This window comes from Electrona antarctica (genome assembly GCF_951216825.1).
Source record: "Electrona antarctica genome assembly, chromosome: 4".
Taxonomy (NCBI): Eukaryota; Metazoa; Chordata; class Actinopteri; order Myctophiformes; family Myctophidae; genus Electrona; species Electrona antarctica.
In genome coordinates this window covers 53,080,735-53,098,126 of record NC_136809.1, presented here as the reverse complement: position 1 = coordinate 53,098,126, position 17,392 = coordinate 53,080,735, and the positions used below count along the sequence as shown (strand labels likewise).

Below are 17,392 nucleotides of genomic sequence, written 5' to 3'. Positions count from 1 at the left end.
AGGAAACCATGCAAGGCACCAACCTGCACATCGGCAGCAATTAGGGGGTCAGAGTCTTGCCACATAGGCCCCTTTTCCACCGGTTGGTTCCCAATGGGAACCGGTTCAGTTCTTTTTGGTTCTTAGTCCATGAGCTAGAGCTCCACAATTGGAACATACATTTTGAATTGAGTGGGCAAAACCATACCTATATTAGATTGTTTATCACTGTGAAACTTCCCCAATTGAGTACTTACACAAAGACAATGATTTATTGTATTACAAATTTTACATTTTTGAGTGGTGTAAACCACTCCAACAACTGGCTTTGTACCCGTGTACCCGTGTTCGTACCAAAGTCCACAGTCTGACGTAAGACCCTGCACCACTCAGTTCATACGGGTGTGATTTTTAAATATGCAAATGAGGCATTATGTAGGAAAATATGCAAGGGTTATCATGTATAAATTTACTTGTATTGATCCTATAAACAATTTAATATAGGTCTAGTTTTTCCCACCAATGTTGGAGCTCTGGCTCATTAACTAAGAACCAAAAAGAACTGAACCGGTTCCCATTGGGAACCAACCGGTGGAAAGGGGGTCTTAGTGTCCTTAGTTAGTGTCCAAGTGTCCTTAGACACTAACTCTGGGGGAGCCCGGGTTCAAACTGGGAACCTTGCGGTTCCCATCCGGTCACTCTACCCCGAGGCACTGCCGCCCTTACAAATCATGGATTGAGCTTTGCTTTCTTCATTGAACAAGATGTGAAGTGCGTTCCTCCCTCTCTTACCCACTGGGGCAGAGTCTCCTCACGACGGGCCTCAGCGAGCAGAAGTCGGGTCTTTCACTGGGCCGTTCAGCCCAGCAGGACGTCATCAGAGCCTCCACGCTCTCTGGACACTGGCTGGGGTCATCGCTGTGGGGTCGCAGAGGACCGCCAGCACCCGCCTTCACTCTCTGCACTATCTCTGAAGGTATACAGCAAGACAGACGGTTCCTTCACTCTCTGCACAGCAAGACAAACGGTTATCAGCTTTTTCCAGGCCGTGACCCCCTTCCAAAATAATCATCTTTGAACCGGGGACACCGACCCCCCCCCCCCCCCCCCCCCCCAACCTGACTCTTACAATTGTAGGAGTTGAGACAGATCAATATTGTGGAAAGAGCAGATCTACAGTTGTGAGCTTAATTAGCTATTTTCACAATTTGTGCCTCTTTCTTATGTTATTTGATGCAGTAATGTTTTTTTTTTTCATTTCTTCCCTTTTTTTAGGAATTAAAAAGGTCTTAAATGTCCGTAAATTGTAACTTTACTATCATCTGGGGACCCCCCCCCCCCCCCAAATAAATCATGTGGGGACCCCCCTGGGGGTCCCGACCCACAGGTTGAGAACCACTGCAGTATAGTACAAGTAGGAGAGTGTGGCTGTGCAGAGCAGGGAGGTGTGTGTGTGTGTGTGTGTGTGTGTGTGTGTGTGTGTGTGTGTGTGTGTGTGTGTGTGTGTGTGTGTGTGTGTGTGTGTGTGTGTGTGTGTGTGTGTGTGTGTGTGGGGCATGCACGAGCATGCATGCGCATGTGTCTGATAAACAAAAACAGAGGCAAAAGGAACTATCACCTGTGTGTATCGTCTCTACAAAAACTCTCGCTGGCACAAACTTAGGATCTCCGTCTGTCTGTCTTTCACACGCACGCACGCACGCACGCACACTACACCAGCATACTGTACATGATTACATATCGTTGCTGTCGGGAGGAAACCTCATAACTCCAAAATGTTCATTTTTCAGGAAATTAAGAAAACCTTACATTTTTAAAACAAAGCAATACAGCCTCATCAAAGTTGTAACTTTATATATTGTCAATTACTTGCATGAGAGGGGGAGAGGTGGTGGAGTTAGCTGCTTTAGCAGACATTTTGAGGGTCCAATGGAGTTAAGAGGTTGTCCAATGCACTTTTTACTACTTTCCATTGGTTCAATATTTTCGAAACAACACACAGACGTAAAGGGTGTTCAATAGCACTGATTTATGCAAAAATAAAATAAAATAAAAAGTCAAAAACCAAAAAAATGGAGTTATGAGGTTTCCTCCCGACAGCAGAGATATATATACATTTCACTACATATTCAATACACAAATACAGGGGTAGACGTCTAGACGACTCACCTCGCGGTCTGAGATTGCTGTTGGGGATATAGAATGGACCACAGCGGAACACCAATTCTTGGACAATGATGCCAAAGCTGTAAACGTCGGCCTTCTGGGTGCCAGCAGGAGGCATGTTGACTCTCAACAGTTCTGGGGCGCGCCACAGCAGTGCTTTCAGACAAACAGAGGAGGAGGAGGTAGTATAAGCTGCACTGTAATGTTCTTTTTTCATTCGGATGCACATTATAGCTGTCATGACCAAACTTAACAATACACATCCTACTAGAAATGCGCCACGTCTCTCTGTGTGCGTGTGTGCGTGTACGGTTGTAATATTGTTGTAATATGGGCATAAAAGGGACACATAATAACTGGGTGGGGCATGCATTTCCAACTTCCACGTAGGCCAGTGCCCAACGGTCACACAATAAAGACATATACAGTCTTGCTAAAAAAAACACTTCAAGACAATAAAAGTCAAGTAAAAAAAAACCTGAATGTTTTATCATTTGCAGCTCCAATCAGAAGGTTACATCACACATAAAAACACAAGACTTCTGGAACACGTTTAGGTAATAAACAAATCAAGAAAATGTCTTGAGACATTGATTAAAATGAGGTGTGTGTAGAGAGAAAAGTCAGAGAGCGATTGTGCCCATGTTATTGGCCTATATTGTCAGGTTTGCAATGTGCCCTGCATGCATACTGCTTACTGCCTGCAGTCCAAATTAATCCTTTAGAGAGGAGTTTTCGCACACCTAAAGTAGAGGCTTAGGGAAAGGTGCGTAGGCAAGTGCATGCACATCAATAATAGAAAAATATTATGAAGGCAACTAAGGTGACTACAGACCTTCAGGCAATAAAAATGAATCAGAAATAAACATCATTTATGATCGGGGCAAGTTTATAGCCCGCTGCCTTGGCGGCACCGGTGGCACATATACTGTGGAAAAACTCTAAAGTGTGCTGTGCTGATTACAGGGTGGATACAGGTGCTCACTAATTGAGAATACAGCAGTGATAGGCTAAGGTCAATTTGCCCTCTGCCAGCCAACAGTTCTTAATTGAGGAGGTCAGCATGACCTCAGCTCAGTACTTCAGTATATTTGAGGCTTGAGCTGGCATTTTCCACATATTATACAGTTCCTATTCATTTCAGGGCTGGCACGCGCGGAGCGTACAGCAGTCTGTCATGATTTAATAATACAAATAAATAATGTAATTATTAAATGAATATGTCAAGATATCACAGCAGATGTCTCTTGGACAAAAATGAGGAGACATTGCAAGCCCGGTGTCTCCTGCAACAATGCCAATGACGGCATGCATGAAATATGGCGGCAGCAGCTAGCTCCGCCATGCAGCATGGTCCTGCTGGTTTCATTATATCACGTTACTAATGCTTCTCCCGTGCTTTCACTTCACACAAGCAGAATCCTTCCCTCAACAGAAAATAATTCACGTCTCGTACTCCAACTTTCCTCATGATTTAGGTACCCGTCTTAACTCTTAAAGGGAGTGTGAATGACAGACAACACACCCATGACTAATTCAGAGAAGATACACAAGCCCTTTGCACCTTGCACCACACTTAGTTTACGCCATATCTATTTCTTTTTTTGTCAAATAGGTTTTTATTGAGAACAGATTATAAATTGTTGTAGATAAAACATTGTGATATGGATTACATTGTTATTTTATAGAAAACAAAAAATGAAAGAAAAAATACAAGGACAAAAAAGAGAAAGAAAACCCTCAACCCTCCCACCCATACTGCTCAGTGACACCGCATACTATAGAATAAAATAGTAATTTGAAAAATGGAAAACACGCCATATCTATTTCAACTGGAGTTGGACATAAGCCCCCGAGGAACAGGCTTGAATAGACCATGCGCCACCTTGCTTATCCTCTGATAAAGCCACTATACCTGGACATTCCAATCTGTCGCTTCAAAACAAAAGCTATTTTAGCTGTCAGAGGCCCTGCTCTGTGGAATGCCCTGCCCTGAGATCTGAGGCTGCTGAGTCTGTCCCCCGTTTTAAATCCCTCCTTAAAACTCACTTACCGCCGGAATATAGAGTAGCTTTTAATGCGTTTTCTATCTGCACTGGTCTTTCACTTGTGTAGTATGCACTTATTTTACTGCATGTTTTTTTTCCGCGTTTTTGGTTGTTTACAGCACTTTGTAACCTAGTTTTGAAAGGTGCTATATATAAATAAAGTTTATTATTATTATTATTATTATTATTGTCTATTGTGCAAATGGAACAAGTAAAGCCTGAGTTATACTTGACTGCATGTGCATCATGCCATGCACTGAAAATAGTAGATCTACAAGCTCACAGCATCGGGGCGGGGCGGCGGCACACACGGCTAAGTGTAAATCAGGCTACGGGGACCATGTGGTCCATTTGGTCGCATTCATAGTCAAATTGAACATTTGCACTTTAACAGCGTGTGTCTGGGGTATAGTATGAACGAACGGATGACTGATAAGTCATTAATAATGCATAGCCTCATGTCTGCCAGCCGCGAAAAATCCTGCTTGGGGCGCCAGATTGCTCAGGACCGGCCCTGCAGCCTCTCTTCCCTCGTCATCTCTACTCACCGTTCCAGCGTTCTGAGGACGGCCCCAGAGGCCGCTCGTCAGAAGCTGCTCGTCTCAGGTGTGTGAGGCCGTAGTCGGTCACCTTCAGGACAAAACGGCTGTCCACCACACAGTTAGAGGAGGAGAGGTGACCGTGAGAGTGTAGAGGGCTACGGTGCAGATAGTCCATTCCCTGTAGGATACACACGGTACACGCGCGCGCACGCACAAGCACGCCCACACGCACAAGCACACACGCATGCACACGCGCACACATATGATCAACTCTTCAATTTGGAGAGGTTGTTATTGACAAGCCGGTACTGAATGCCAATTGATTTCCATGTTGTGGAAATGCTAGCTATACAGTATCACGACAACACACAAAGGGTGCGTTCGGAAATGCGCACCGGGAGCACACTCACCTATTAGTTTGCATTGCACAAGTGCGCTCAGTGCGCTATTTCCGAATGCGCCCAAAGACTTCAGAGCATGAACTGTTGTTGACACATACTACAGTATGCAAATCTACAAGCAGATCTACAAGCTTGTAGATCTGCTATTTTTGCTACATTTGAATTGAAATCTTGAATTATTTTTTGCAATTTTTTTAATTGGAATCCTGAAAATTAACATTTTTATGTAATTTCAAATGCCTTTAATTAGGCTACACTTGTGTTGAGCATTGAGCTACTTATTTAGACTGAAGTAATTAAAGCGGGTCATGTTTGCATGTTGTGGAACAGCTGAAACCAATGTTATATCAGTATTCGGATATTAACCTGAGGGCCACATTAAGTGAAGGTGGGGGCCGCATGTGGCCCCCGGGCCGCCAGTTGCCCATGTATGCCTTATTATGTCTAATGTACAAAAGTGGACTCCTCCCCCTCTGTGTTTGCCAGTTGGTGGAGGTGTGTTAATGATGACAACATTTAGCCTTGATGCCTTAAGGGCCTTGCAAAGAGGGAGCGATAAAACGCGCCAGGCGCGCCTATAGTTCATTTTCAATGAGACCTGCGTTTTTGCGCGGAGCAGTCTACAAGCTCGTAGCGCGGCACTCGGTGCCGCGCTACGAGCTTGTAGATCTGCTATTTTTCAATAGCTAAAGTATAACATAATGCTTAAAGGACCACTTCACCACTTTTCAACATCTCTTCATATAATTGGTCCTCACTAATGTTCATGATAAAACACCACCATTTCTTCCTACTCAGTCTGTGTCTCATAGGAGGGCTTTGGGCAGTTCGGACACCCGTCCACCAGTGACATCATCATTAGGCAGATTTTGAACAAGATTTGTTTTAAAATATATTTCGATTTTTATTATCGTGAGAACGATGGCTTCAACTTTTGCATTGCAACTTTTCAGGAAAAGAAAGCCTGCCGTTTCTATGGATTCATCATCGATGATGTCACTGGTGGAAGGGTTTCTGAACTGCCCACAGCCCTCCTATGAGACACAGACTGAGTAGGAAAAAATAATGGTATTTTATCATGAACATTAGTTAGAACCAATTATAGGAAGATAAGTTGAAAAGTGGTGAAGTGGTCCTTTAAAACACCCAAAAGGGGTTCCCGTCCAGAACGGGTTAAGACTAAAGTTGAAAAGCAGAGACCTTTACAATGTCCAGCATCAGCGAGTATTTGAAACTCCAGTCGAGCTTGATAGAGCCATTCTTTAAAATGTCCTAAAAGGGTGAGAGAGGCAGGTTATAGAAAAGGTTATGGTCCATGTAATGACAAGAAGATGGTTGTGTGTGTGTGTGTGTGTGTGTGTGTGTGTGTGTGTGTGTGTGTGTGTGTGTGTGTGTGTGTGTGTGTGTGTGTGTGTGTGTGTGTGTGTGTGTCTCACCTGCAGGCTGCCTTTAGGACAGTACTCGGTGATAAGAAAGTGCTGTAAAGGCTCAAGACAAGCACCGATGAAGCTGCAGATATTTGGATGCCTCAAATCTCTGCACTAAAGCGCGCACGCACGCACGCACGCACACGCACACGCACACGCACACACACACACACACACACACACACACACACACACACACAGTAAAGTGAAGAAACAGATATTAACAGATATTAGTAATTATATTAGTAGTAGTAGTAATAGTAGTAGTAGTAGTAGTAATAGTAGTAATAGTAGTAATAGTAGTAGTAGTAGTAGTAGTAGTAGTAGTAATAGTAGTAGTAGTAGTAGTAGTAGTAGTAGTAGTAGTAGTAGTAATAGTAGTAGTAGTAGTAGTAGTAGTAGTAGTAGTAGTAGCAGTAGCAGTAGTAGTAGTAGTAGTAGCATTAGTAGTAGCAGCCAGTAGCAGTAGCAGTAGTAGCAGTAGTAGTAGCAGTAGTACAATTTACAATTTACAATTTAGGCATTTAGCAGACGCTCTTAATCCAGAGCGTCTGTAGTAGTAGCAGTAGCAGTAGTAGTAGTAGTAGTAGTAGTAGTAGTAGTAGCAGTAGCAGTAGTAGTAGTAGCAGTAGTAGTAGCAGTAGTAGTAGCAGTAGCAGTAGCAGTAGTAGTAGTAGTAGTGTTTTACCTGTTTCAGCTCATTGATTAGATCTCCATGCAGATTCACACTTTTTACGCTCAGAAAACGCACCCAGCAGATGTTGTCCTGCAATATGATGGAGTGAAGCTTAGACATTTTCAGCACCGTGTATGTAAAGACGTTCTACTGTTAAGACAGATGTTAGGTTCTTAGCTTATACTTATGATCCCTGATGACTATTTCTATGTATTTGATGGATTACCATGTGTTGTTCTAAATGCTTAGCCTACTGTTAAATCGCTCTGGATTACGAGCATCTGCTAAATGCCTAAATTGTATATTGTAAAATAGCACAGGCATTTACAGTAACCACATTAACCCTGACATCTATATTTTGTTCGGCTATTTTCAAATAGCTGATGTGAAATAGATTTAAACTTATGGACCCCTAGCCCTTGGCCGTGGCTCAGCGGTCCAGGCACCTTGGCTGGTAATCCAGTCTGGCAGTGTACCGCGGGTTCGACTCCCGATCCCGACGGCCTTTACTGCATGTCACCCCCCCCATCTCTCTCCCCAGGTCTTGTCAGCCTACTGTCTGTCCCTCCATAAAAAATAAATAATAATACTAACTTATGGACCCTTATAGGTGTCCCTGGACCCCATGAGAACCGCTAGCATTATACTGTTGCATGAATAACAATATTTATAAAATTTAAATAATAACAATACAACATTTAAATGTCCTTTTACTTTGTAGATGGCTCTTCGATGGACATTTCTGTCTGTCACGCTGCCAAGTATCGACTCCAAGGAGGCGTGAAATGTGTTGGAGTCGAGGAAGGAAACCTGGAATGTCACAAGAACCATGGGTCCAGTGGAGCACAAATAATACATAAATAATAAAGGTGAGAAAAAATAAAGAGAAATGTGGACCTCGATTTGCACACGCACAAATGGTAAATGGTAAATGGTGCATTTATATAGCGCCTTTATCCAAGGCGCTTTACATAGATTGTGCATCAATTCACCCATTCACACACACATTCATACACCGATGGCGGCAGAAACCATGCAAGGCACTAGCCAGCACATCGGGAGCAATTTGGGGTTCAGTGTCTTGCTCAAGGACACTTCGACACTAACTCTGGGGGAGCCCAGGTTCGAACAGGCAACCTTGCGGTTACCATCCAGCCACTCTACCCCTTAGCCACCGCCGCCCACGCACACGCACGCACGCACGCACGCACGCACGCACGCACGCACGCACGCACGCACGCACGCACGCACGCACGCACGCACGCACGCACGCACGCACGCACGCACGCACGCACGCACACACACACACACACACACACACACACACACACACACACACACACACACACACACACACACACACACACACACACACACACACACACACACACACACACACACACACACACACACACACACACACACACACACGGTTTCCTGACTGTGTAGGTGCGGAGGAGGTCGTTATTGTTACCTCGCTGAGTTCAACCCTCCACAACATCACCTTCTCATGGAGAATGTGCTTCCTGTAACACAGTGACATAAGACTGTTGTCAGTAAAAGGGTTAATCCACATACAGTACAGTATAGTAGAGGAGCATTATACAGTAGGGAGAGAGAATGGTGATTTTGCGCCAATTTGTCTAAAAAAACCCCACATTTTGCACAGATTTATAGCCCAGAGCCTGCTCTAATGATGTACTGTAGCTAGGGCGCCCGAGCCGGGACGCACACGCAGATCCGACACACCAACGGACCGATCAGGCGGCAACAGCGGTCGAACATGCGCTCATCTGTGCTTGCAGATATGGTTAGGTTAGGGTTTGAGGTAGGTTGTCAGTCTAATGACAGTCGGACCAATAGTATGTCTAAACTAAAGCCTGTACGATATCAAAGAGCTATCCTTCATGATGTGTATTAAGTGTTTTAAAAGTTTACCATAGCAACATAGCAGATATGCGAACAATATCCAGAACCGATTATACCGAATTATGTTGAGTTTGACAGAACCAGCAGAGAATATAATTACAAAACGTTATAGCCAGCTAACTCACAGAATATAATTAATGTGGCCTCATTTGAATTCATTTTAAACAAAGACTCCTCGGTTAATACTCTCCATTCACATTGTTATCCTTATATTTTGACCTATAGACGTTTATCAGTGCTTCTGAGCAGCACTTCCTTTCATCTGTTGACTGAGTTCACTGTATCCAATCAGGAATTTGCATTAAAATAAATTGTCTGGAAAGTCATTTGTTGTCATGCAGGGACGTGCACACATAGACATCAAAGGGGGCTTGAGCCCCTGCCCTTTTACCCGTCTGTAAAACAACTGCCCTCTCCAGACCACGAATGCAGCATTTACTAATGGTGAAAAAAATGCAAAATGCTACTCCTTTCCATGCCATTCCGGAAGGCAGCATTCAGGAGAATTGCTTTTTTTCCGAAGTCTCCTGAACTTGGAACGCAGTGGAACAAATTTGTTTCGAAATGCATGTCGTTACACCACATCTCCAGTAGATAAAGAGTGCTGGGAACTTGCGACCCGAAAAATGTTGTCCAAAAGAGCCCCTGCCTCTGTAACACTATATGAGTATAAATACACAAAGTATTAACTCAAAGGTAGTACTTTTTCTACCACTGGTAGCAGGGCTGGACTGGGACGCGCACAAATTTGTCCCAGCGCGCAGATAGCAGAAACTCTACCGCCCGCTCCGTCGAGGCACACACAAACAAACAAGCCTTAATACCACCAGTTTTACAGAACAACATAAACGATACAAACCAACAGACAACAACTACACAACCCTTTGTTGCTCTCACAAGAATGCTGGCAAAACGATTCAAGATAGACGAGGGTATATTTGTCACTCAAATTGCCTGTGTAGTAGACGAGGGGTATAAAAGCACAATATTGAGCTATCATATCCAGCTATAACACCTACAGCATTGGATGATCTAATGAACATCAAGTGAGCTCTCTCTCCCATACTGACGTCACGTGCACCCAGTGCATGTAAGTGGAGGAGCCGGACAGTTATAGCCTGCAGAGGAGTCTTCTGACCTATTGACCCTCAAGAATGGTCAGCATGGTTTACTGACCAGATCAGACTGACTGTCTGATCAAAAACTGCCCATGGTAGCAGAATTGTGTGCACAAATGTACACACTCTTACTCAGAACTGTCCAATTCCAGAGGCCTTCATAGGAAATATACATTCTATTGACTTGTTTCCCTACAGACTCAGAGACTCAGTCCCATGGGATACCCTTGTACCATAAAGACTTGATTCCATTCAGTTGGATTAAGTGTCATCGCCACAGATCACACCCTGACTTTGGATATGTCATGTTTGAATGTTGCACTCAATCATAAAAGCATTCATTCACAATTCCTTGATCATCGACTGGAAATATGACATTCACTATACAATAAATGTAATTATTGCAGATTGTGTGTTATGTGAAATCTAAAGCCATGATAAGTGCATGCGTACACCTTTCCCAAAATGAACTTCAAAGATACTTTGCCTCACAACAACATGTTGACAACTTGAAAGGACTTCGCGTCACAAGACATCTCAATGTCTCCATCTTGCAATAAGAGTGACATATGGTAACTGAGCCATGCATTGCACAACGAAGAGAGCTATATAATGAGGAGGCAGATGAAGCCCAGCCAGGATAAGGATAAGGATAGGATAAGGATAGGGTTAGGAACGGTTAGGATCCGGAGGAATTCCAGAGGATCCAGGACCCTGATGGAGGGAGAGGAGAGGAACCAGAAGGAACCAGAAAGAAGGATGTCTGATGAGAGGGTCTTGGCCACATCGCTACACAGACCAACCCCAACGCTCTGACCTGAGCATCCCAGACGATCCCAGGCAATCCATGGCACTACAACGAGAGGCTCAGGGGTTATTTACCCAGACGATCCAAACCCCTACCGCCTGCCACACAACCTCTCTCCCTCAGAAGACAGACGACCCCAGTCTGCCTCTCTCTCAAAGCTCTCAACAAACCAACACTCAGGAAAGTGATGCATTTACATCAAGTTCCTAAGTTCATGGCAAAGAACATTATCTATATCAGATAATTTCATTATCATTTGATTTGTTTCTTAAATTCTATTTGAACCTGCATTAACCATTGTTTAAGAATTCGTTTGATTATTGTGATCCATTCTACTAAGTTTGTATATAGCTTAGGTATGGAAATAAATTGATTCATATTTTTAAACAAGTCTATTATTTGCTCAAGGGTTGAACTTACTGGTTTTTGACACATGCAAAGTAAAAAGGCTATGTAATGTAAAAAGATCTCCTACCTTCAGATTCCATAGATTTATTGAGATAAAATAATAAAAGATTATTTTATAATCTTTTTAATTATTTTATTAGTGGTTTAAACTTAAGGGTTAAATACAAATTAATCTTGTGCTTATGCCTAAGCTCATTTCACTGGTGCCCCTTCTAAAATTCAGATTGATTTGACTCTTAATTTTGAAAACTTATAATTCAGATTTTTGAATAATTAATTCATAATTATGAATTCCACTGATATAAAATCTACAGGATTAAATATATACAACTACTACATATTGGTGCCCCGTGTGAGGCCCACCTATTGTTGATTCAACATATTTGATGCCCCGTACATGTTTGGCCAACATATCGTTGAATCAACATAGGATTTCAACCTTAAACCCTTGTTAAATCGGCTCCACACTATGACATGGAGTGAGGCCAATTTAACATCCTTGCTTTGCTGATGTGTCATCAACAAGTTGCTTTTCCTTCAGTAAATTCAACTATGAGCAATTAAACTTGTTAAGGTACATATTGGAACTTGACGTCTCATCCAATTAGGACCTTAACAACCTAAAAGATAAATGATAAGTCAACAGGCAGTTGAAAGTCTTGCCTGACTGTCTTAGCCTGTGTAACTTAATACCTGTGCAGCCCCAGTTATTTTTGACAAAACTGAGTGCACAGATCCCTGCATGGTCTATCTTGAGAGCTTATGAGCCATTCATCTATCCGACTCTATCCGAGTCTAACCGTCATCAATTTTGCGCAAAATCGAGTCAACGTGTGTCCACTGACATACCAGAGTGTGAAAACGCAAAATAAGCAATTTGTTCATATTGTGATCCTTCGATATGATCAAATCTTCTTAAAGGATCTAATAAACCACTGTGAATTAATAAATATAGGCATAGCTAACCTATTTATTATATGTTGGTTCATTTTTGTATAAGTGAAGATAAGACAGATAGCTACTGCGCTCCTTATACAATTTGTTCATATTGTAATCCTTCAATATGATCCAATCTCTGGTAAAGGATCTAATAAACCACTGTAAATTAATAAATATAGGCATAGCTAACTTATTTATTATATGTTGGTTCATTTTTGTATAAGTGAAGATAAGACAGATAGCTACTGCGCTCCTTATACAATTTGTTCATATTGTAATCCTTCAATATGATCCAATCTCTGGTAAAGGATCTAATAAACCACTGTAAATTAATAAATATAGGCATAGCTAACTTATTTATTATATGTTGGTTCATTTTTGTATAAGGGAAGATAAGACAGATAGCCACTGCGCTCCTTATACAATTTGTTCATATTGAAATCCTTCAATATGATCCAATCTCTGGTAAAGGATCTAATAAACCACTGTAAATTAATAAATATAGGCATAGCTAACTTATTTATTATATGTTGGTTCATTTTTGTATAAGTGAAGATAAGACAGATAGCCACTGCGCTCCTTGTACAATTTGTTCATATTGTAATCCTTCAATATGATCCAATCTTCTTAAAGGATCTAATAAACCACTGTAAATTAATAAATATAGGCATAGCTAACCTATTTATTATATGTTGGTTCATTTATGTATAAGTGAAGATAAGACAGATAGCGACTGCGCTCCTTGTACTTCCACATTTTAAAAGATCGCTTTCCTTAATTTGCAAGCCAACGAAAGCTGCTTTTAAAATTAACCCTCTGATTCTCAGCAAAGAGGGTGGACAGAATTTATGTGACAGCCACTGTCAGCTAGCTATAAACACCCAAGTGTGCTTACATTCTTTCTAGTCACGTGACGCGCTCTCCAGACGGCAAACCATCAACGCCATCTTGAGTGTACCACGCGTCCCTTACAGACTGCCATATTTGTGGCTGTCCCATTGTGTACGTGAGTGTTCTTAATACACATCTCCCCCTCGAGAGGAGGAGAGGTCTATTTTTGTCTGGGACACCGGACCCCATAGACACACACACTCACATACCATACGCACACACACACACACACACTGCAAGAAACTTCCCTTTCTCTCTGCGGTGTCTGTGTTAGTCAGTGTGTGTCAAAATTATCAAAGTAATTGATTAGATCAATCTAACTCTTGCTTGTTGACCCTTCCAAATAATATTGCATTAATGCAATTCTTTAACTAAAGGCCTATCATTTTTGTTGTGGTTAAATTACCTTTATCCTTGCTTAATTCTCTAATCAATCTCCCTGTGTTACAGAGACAAAAATGGCTGACGCCTTATCCCAAAATACCAATGTCATGGAATTGGTATGGTCTCTGTCACCTCTAGTGATGATGATTCTTATCACCGGATCATCATACCCTAAGGTCTTTCTTATAAAAGTACTTCATGTGCTAAAATTAATCACAGAATTTGTACTAACAACACTTGATTCAAAACCATTAGAGAAAGCAACGCAGAATTACATTAATGATAATTCTAAAGATTTGAACCAATTTCCCTCTCCAGTTCTCAAAGATAAATGTGATTGCACGTGCCCTTTGACACTGGAAAAGGAATGTTCAAAGCAACCACATTTGGAAGTGGAGGAGGTGCAAAATAAACAGACTACCAATGATAGTTTTATTTCTGCATTAAATATGGTACTGGACACCAACACAAACCTTAAGGTCCAAGTGGAAGATATACAAAAATCAATTACCTCTTTTAATGTCGTCACTAAAGAGACAGTAACTCAAATAGCTACATTAAAACAAAGTATTGATTTAATTAAAAGTCAAAAGCATGGAAGTGAACAACTTACGATTAAGAGTAATCAACAACAAGAAGATATTGTTTTACTTAAGGGACAGATTCCTAAAAAGCCATTAAAACTTCCCAGGCTTGAAACAGAATCTGATCAAACAGATATTGAGTTGTTAAAAGATATTGACCTCTTTCGTAAAAGTTATTCAAAAGGATCCACAGGACAACAGATTCCTAAAAAGCCATTACAACTTCCCAGGCTTGAAACAGAATCTGATGAAACTGATATTGAGTTGTTAAGAGATATTGACCTCTTTCATAAAAGTTATTCAAAAGGATCCACAGGACAACAGATTCCTAAAAAGCCATTAAAACTTCCCAGGCTTGAAACAGAATCTGATAAAATTAATATTGTCGAGTTGTTAAGAGATATTGACCTCTTTCATAAAAGTTATTCAAAAGGATCCACAGGACAACAGATTCCTAAAAAGCCATTAAAACTTCCCAGGCTTGAAACAGAATCTGATAAAATTAATATTGTCGAGTTGTTAAGAGATATTGACCTCTTTCGTAAAGGTTGTTCAAAAGGAACCACAGAACAGATTTCTAAAAAGCCATTAAAACTTCCAGCTGTTAATTCTGAGATTCAGACCGGCCAGGCCCCCAAAACAGTCCATGAGGCCTTAGAAGTTTTACCTGACATACCAGATGTTTTACCTGACATCACAGTGTCTCTCCAAAATGTTCCTTTTGAAAATATGACTACCGACAAATTAGACAAAATAGCACATCATATTCCCAGGTTTGAAACAGCATCTGACAATTGCGATATCGTTGGATATTTAAGAAATATTGACTACTTTCTTAAAGGTTATTCAGGTGTAACCACAGACCACAAAATCCAACTGATCGTAATGACCTCTGGTTCTGAGGTACGACGATTTATTGATCGTCAACCGTCCGATGTCGTTGAAAATTATGATGCTCTGTCCCAGAGTCTTATTGGGGAATATCAAGTCCACAAGTCGGAGGGAATATCTGCCGCTCTTTCCTTAAGACAAAAGAAAGGTGAACGTCCTAGCACTTTCTTTAGTCGTTTGCGAAAAGCGTGGTTCTCTGACCAAAACACTATTCAAATGGAAGAAGATCAATCATTTAAATCATTCTTTCTCAATCAACTCGATACAAGCATCAGACCTAGTGTCCGAGACAACACGGACAAAAATATGTCCAGCAGTGAATTAAGAACGGTCGCTGACCGAATTTATAATAATGATCTTATTGAGATGGCTTGGGAAAAGTATACCAACCAGTCTCACCCACAGGGAGGTCCCAGTGACCCTGCAGTTGTGAGCTCACCTGTCCAATCAAGACGGAAAAAGAATGCTTTTCTAAATTCCGATAAACATAGGCCCAACTGTACCCCTGCGGAAAGATCCGTGAACTGGCGACTAAAGTCTGATGCTTGAATGAAGTCTATCCTCTCATGCTAAATTACTAGTGATAGTTCATAAATAAAAAGTAACCAATAGAATAAAACTAAAACCTGTTTTATTATGCTAATCAATACTTGGGATTATAAACTATGGTATTTTTACCCTGTCAAATTGATTCACTGACAAAACATTTTAACTTATATAAACCAGCAAACTATTATGCGTCTGGGCTCCCTATGTCCTCATGATATGCCAGAACAGCTGCTGGCATATTATGACATGCATTCCAATAACTCTTAAATTGGGGGGTCTTTGCATATACTTTTGTGAATCTCCTTCACAGGAGATATGCTGCTTTATTTTGTTAAAATGAGTCCTTAGACTAGCACTAATCAAGCTAAAGTAACATAGTACTCCCAAATACCGCGTTGTTACTCTGTCACTAGAATTAATGCAAACTGAACGAAGTTAACTTTGTTTTTCTGTAACTCTGTTTTACAGACCGCGTGTCGAGACATCTGCCATTGGGGGATGTCAATTTTTTTTTAAGTTGCTATTGGCTCTCAAGATATCTACCTATCGCCCAAAATAGTCAACTTCATAGAGACCTTAATTGTTGTATTCACTGGTTAATAAGCTAGTAGCCTACAGGGTGGAAACTGATCAACCAGTCAATATTAAACTATTATCTCCTACACTATGCCCCATAGGTCTCAAGTACTGAAATAGCCACCGACCTGCATGCTGCATGTACACCAGGTGCCCCTTTTTGTGTAGGAACCCCAAGGAATGAGGTGACCTCCTTAGTCCCCTCCCTATAGAAGTTTTGGGAAGAATTCTCAGCTTTGACCCAACCAGTCAACATAATTCCTTCCCTTCTTTTCTTTATTTTCTTTCCTTTCTTTTATTCAAACTTAGTGTAGTCCCCCTATACTCCAACTACTGTGAAAATAGGAAATCCCCATTTCCTTATAGGGTAGAACAACACTCAGAATAAAACCCCAGTATTATCCATAATATACTGCATGCTGTTTTATCCCTTTTAATAAAAGTCTACTTATAATCTCAGGAAGTTTTCATTAATGAAATTAAATTATGGATCAGTAGCATTAGCATACTATAGGCGTAGCATAGAGATATGTTCTTATGCCATGAATTTGCTAACATGATCTATTGCTTCCCTGAGTTCATTGATTGTGCTTTTATCAACTACTTCTTTTCATAATCAAAATATCATCAGTAACCTTTGACCTTTTGATTGTGAAATGGGGGATTTGTAGTAGACGAGGGGTATAAAAGCACAATATTGAGCTATCATATCCAGCTATAACACCTACAGCATTGGATGATCTAATGAACATCAAGTGAGCTCTCTCTCCCATACTGACGTCACGTGCACCCAGTGCATGTAAGTGGAGGAGCCGGACAGTTATAGCCTGCAGAGGAGTCTTCTGACCTATTGACCCTCAAGAATGGTCAGCATGGTTTACTGACCAGATCAGACTGACTGTCTGATCAAAAACTGCCCATGGTAGCAGAATTGTGTGCACAAATGTACACACTCTTACTCAGAACTGTCCAATTCCAGAGGCCTTCATAGGAAATATACATTCTATTGACTTGTTTCCCTACAGACTCAGAGACTCAGTCCCATGGGATACCCTTGTACCATAAAGACTTGATTC

The 17,392-nt window shown here is 41.3% G+C and overlaps 1 protein-coding gene across 1 annotated transcript in view; it reads right to left on the bottom strand.

Moving 5' to 3' along the window:
- LOC306922126 (atrial natriuretic peptide receptor 1) overlaps positions 1–17,392 on the bottom strand; it is a gene marked incomplete at both ends in the record, with an annotated part of 49,000 nt that overhangs the window by 14,752 nt on the left and 16,856 nt on the right. Inside the window, 7 exons of the mRNA XM_079499521.1 lie at positions 772–949; positions 2,149–2,301; positions 4,742–4,913; positions 6,337–6,408; positions 6,573–6,677; positions 7,252–7,329; positions 8,714–8,765. Of these exons, the coding sequence (XP_079355647.1) occupies positions 772–949; positions 2,149–2,301; positions 4,742–4,913; positions 6,337–6,408; positions 6,573–6,677; positions 7,252–7,329; positions 8,714–8,765 (810 nt within the window). The remainder of the gene's footprint in view (positions 1–771; positions 950–2,148; positions 2,302–4,741; positions 4,914–6,336; positions 6,409–6,572; positions 6,678–7,251; positions 7,330–8,713; positions 8,766–17,392) is intronic.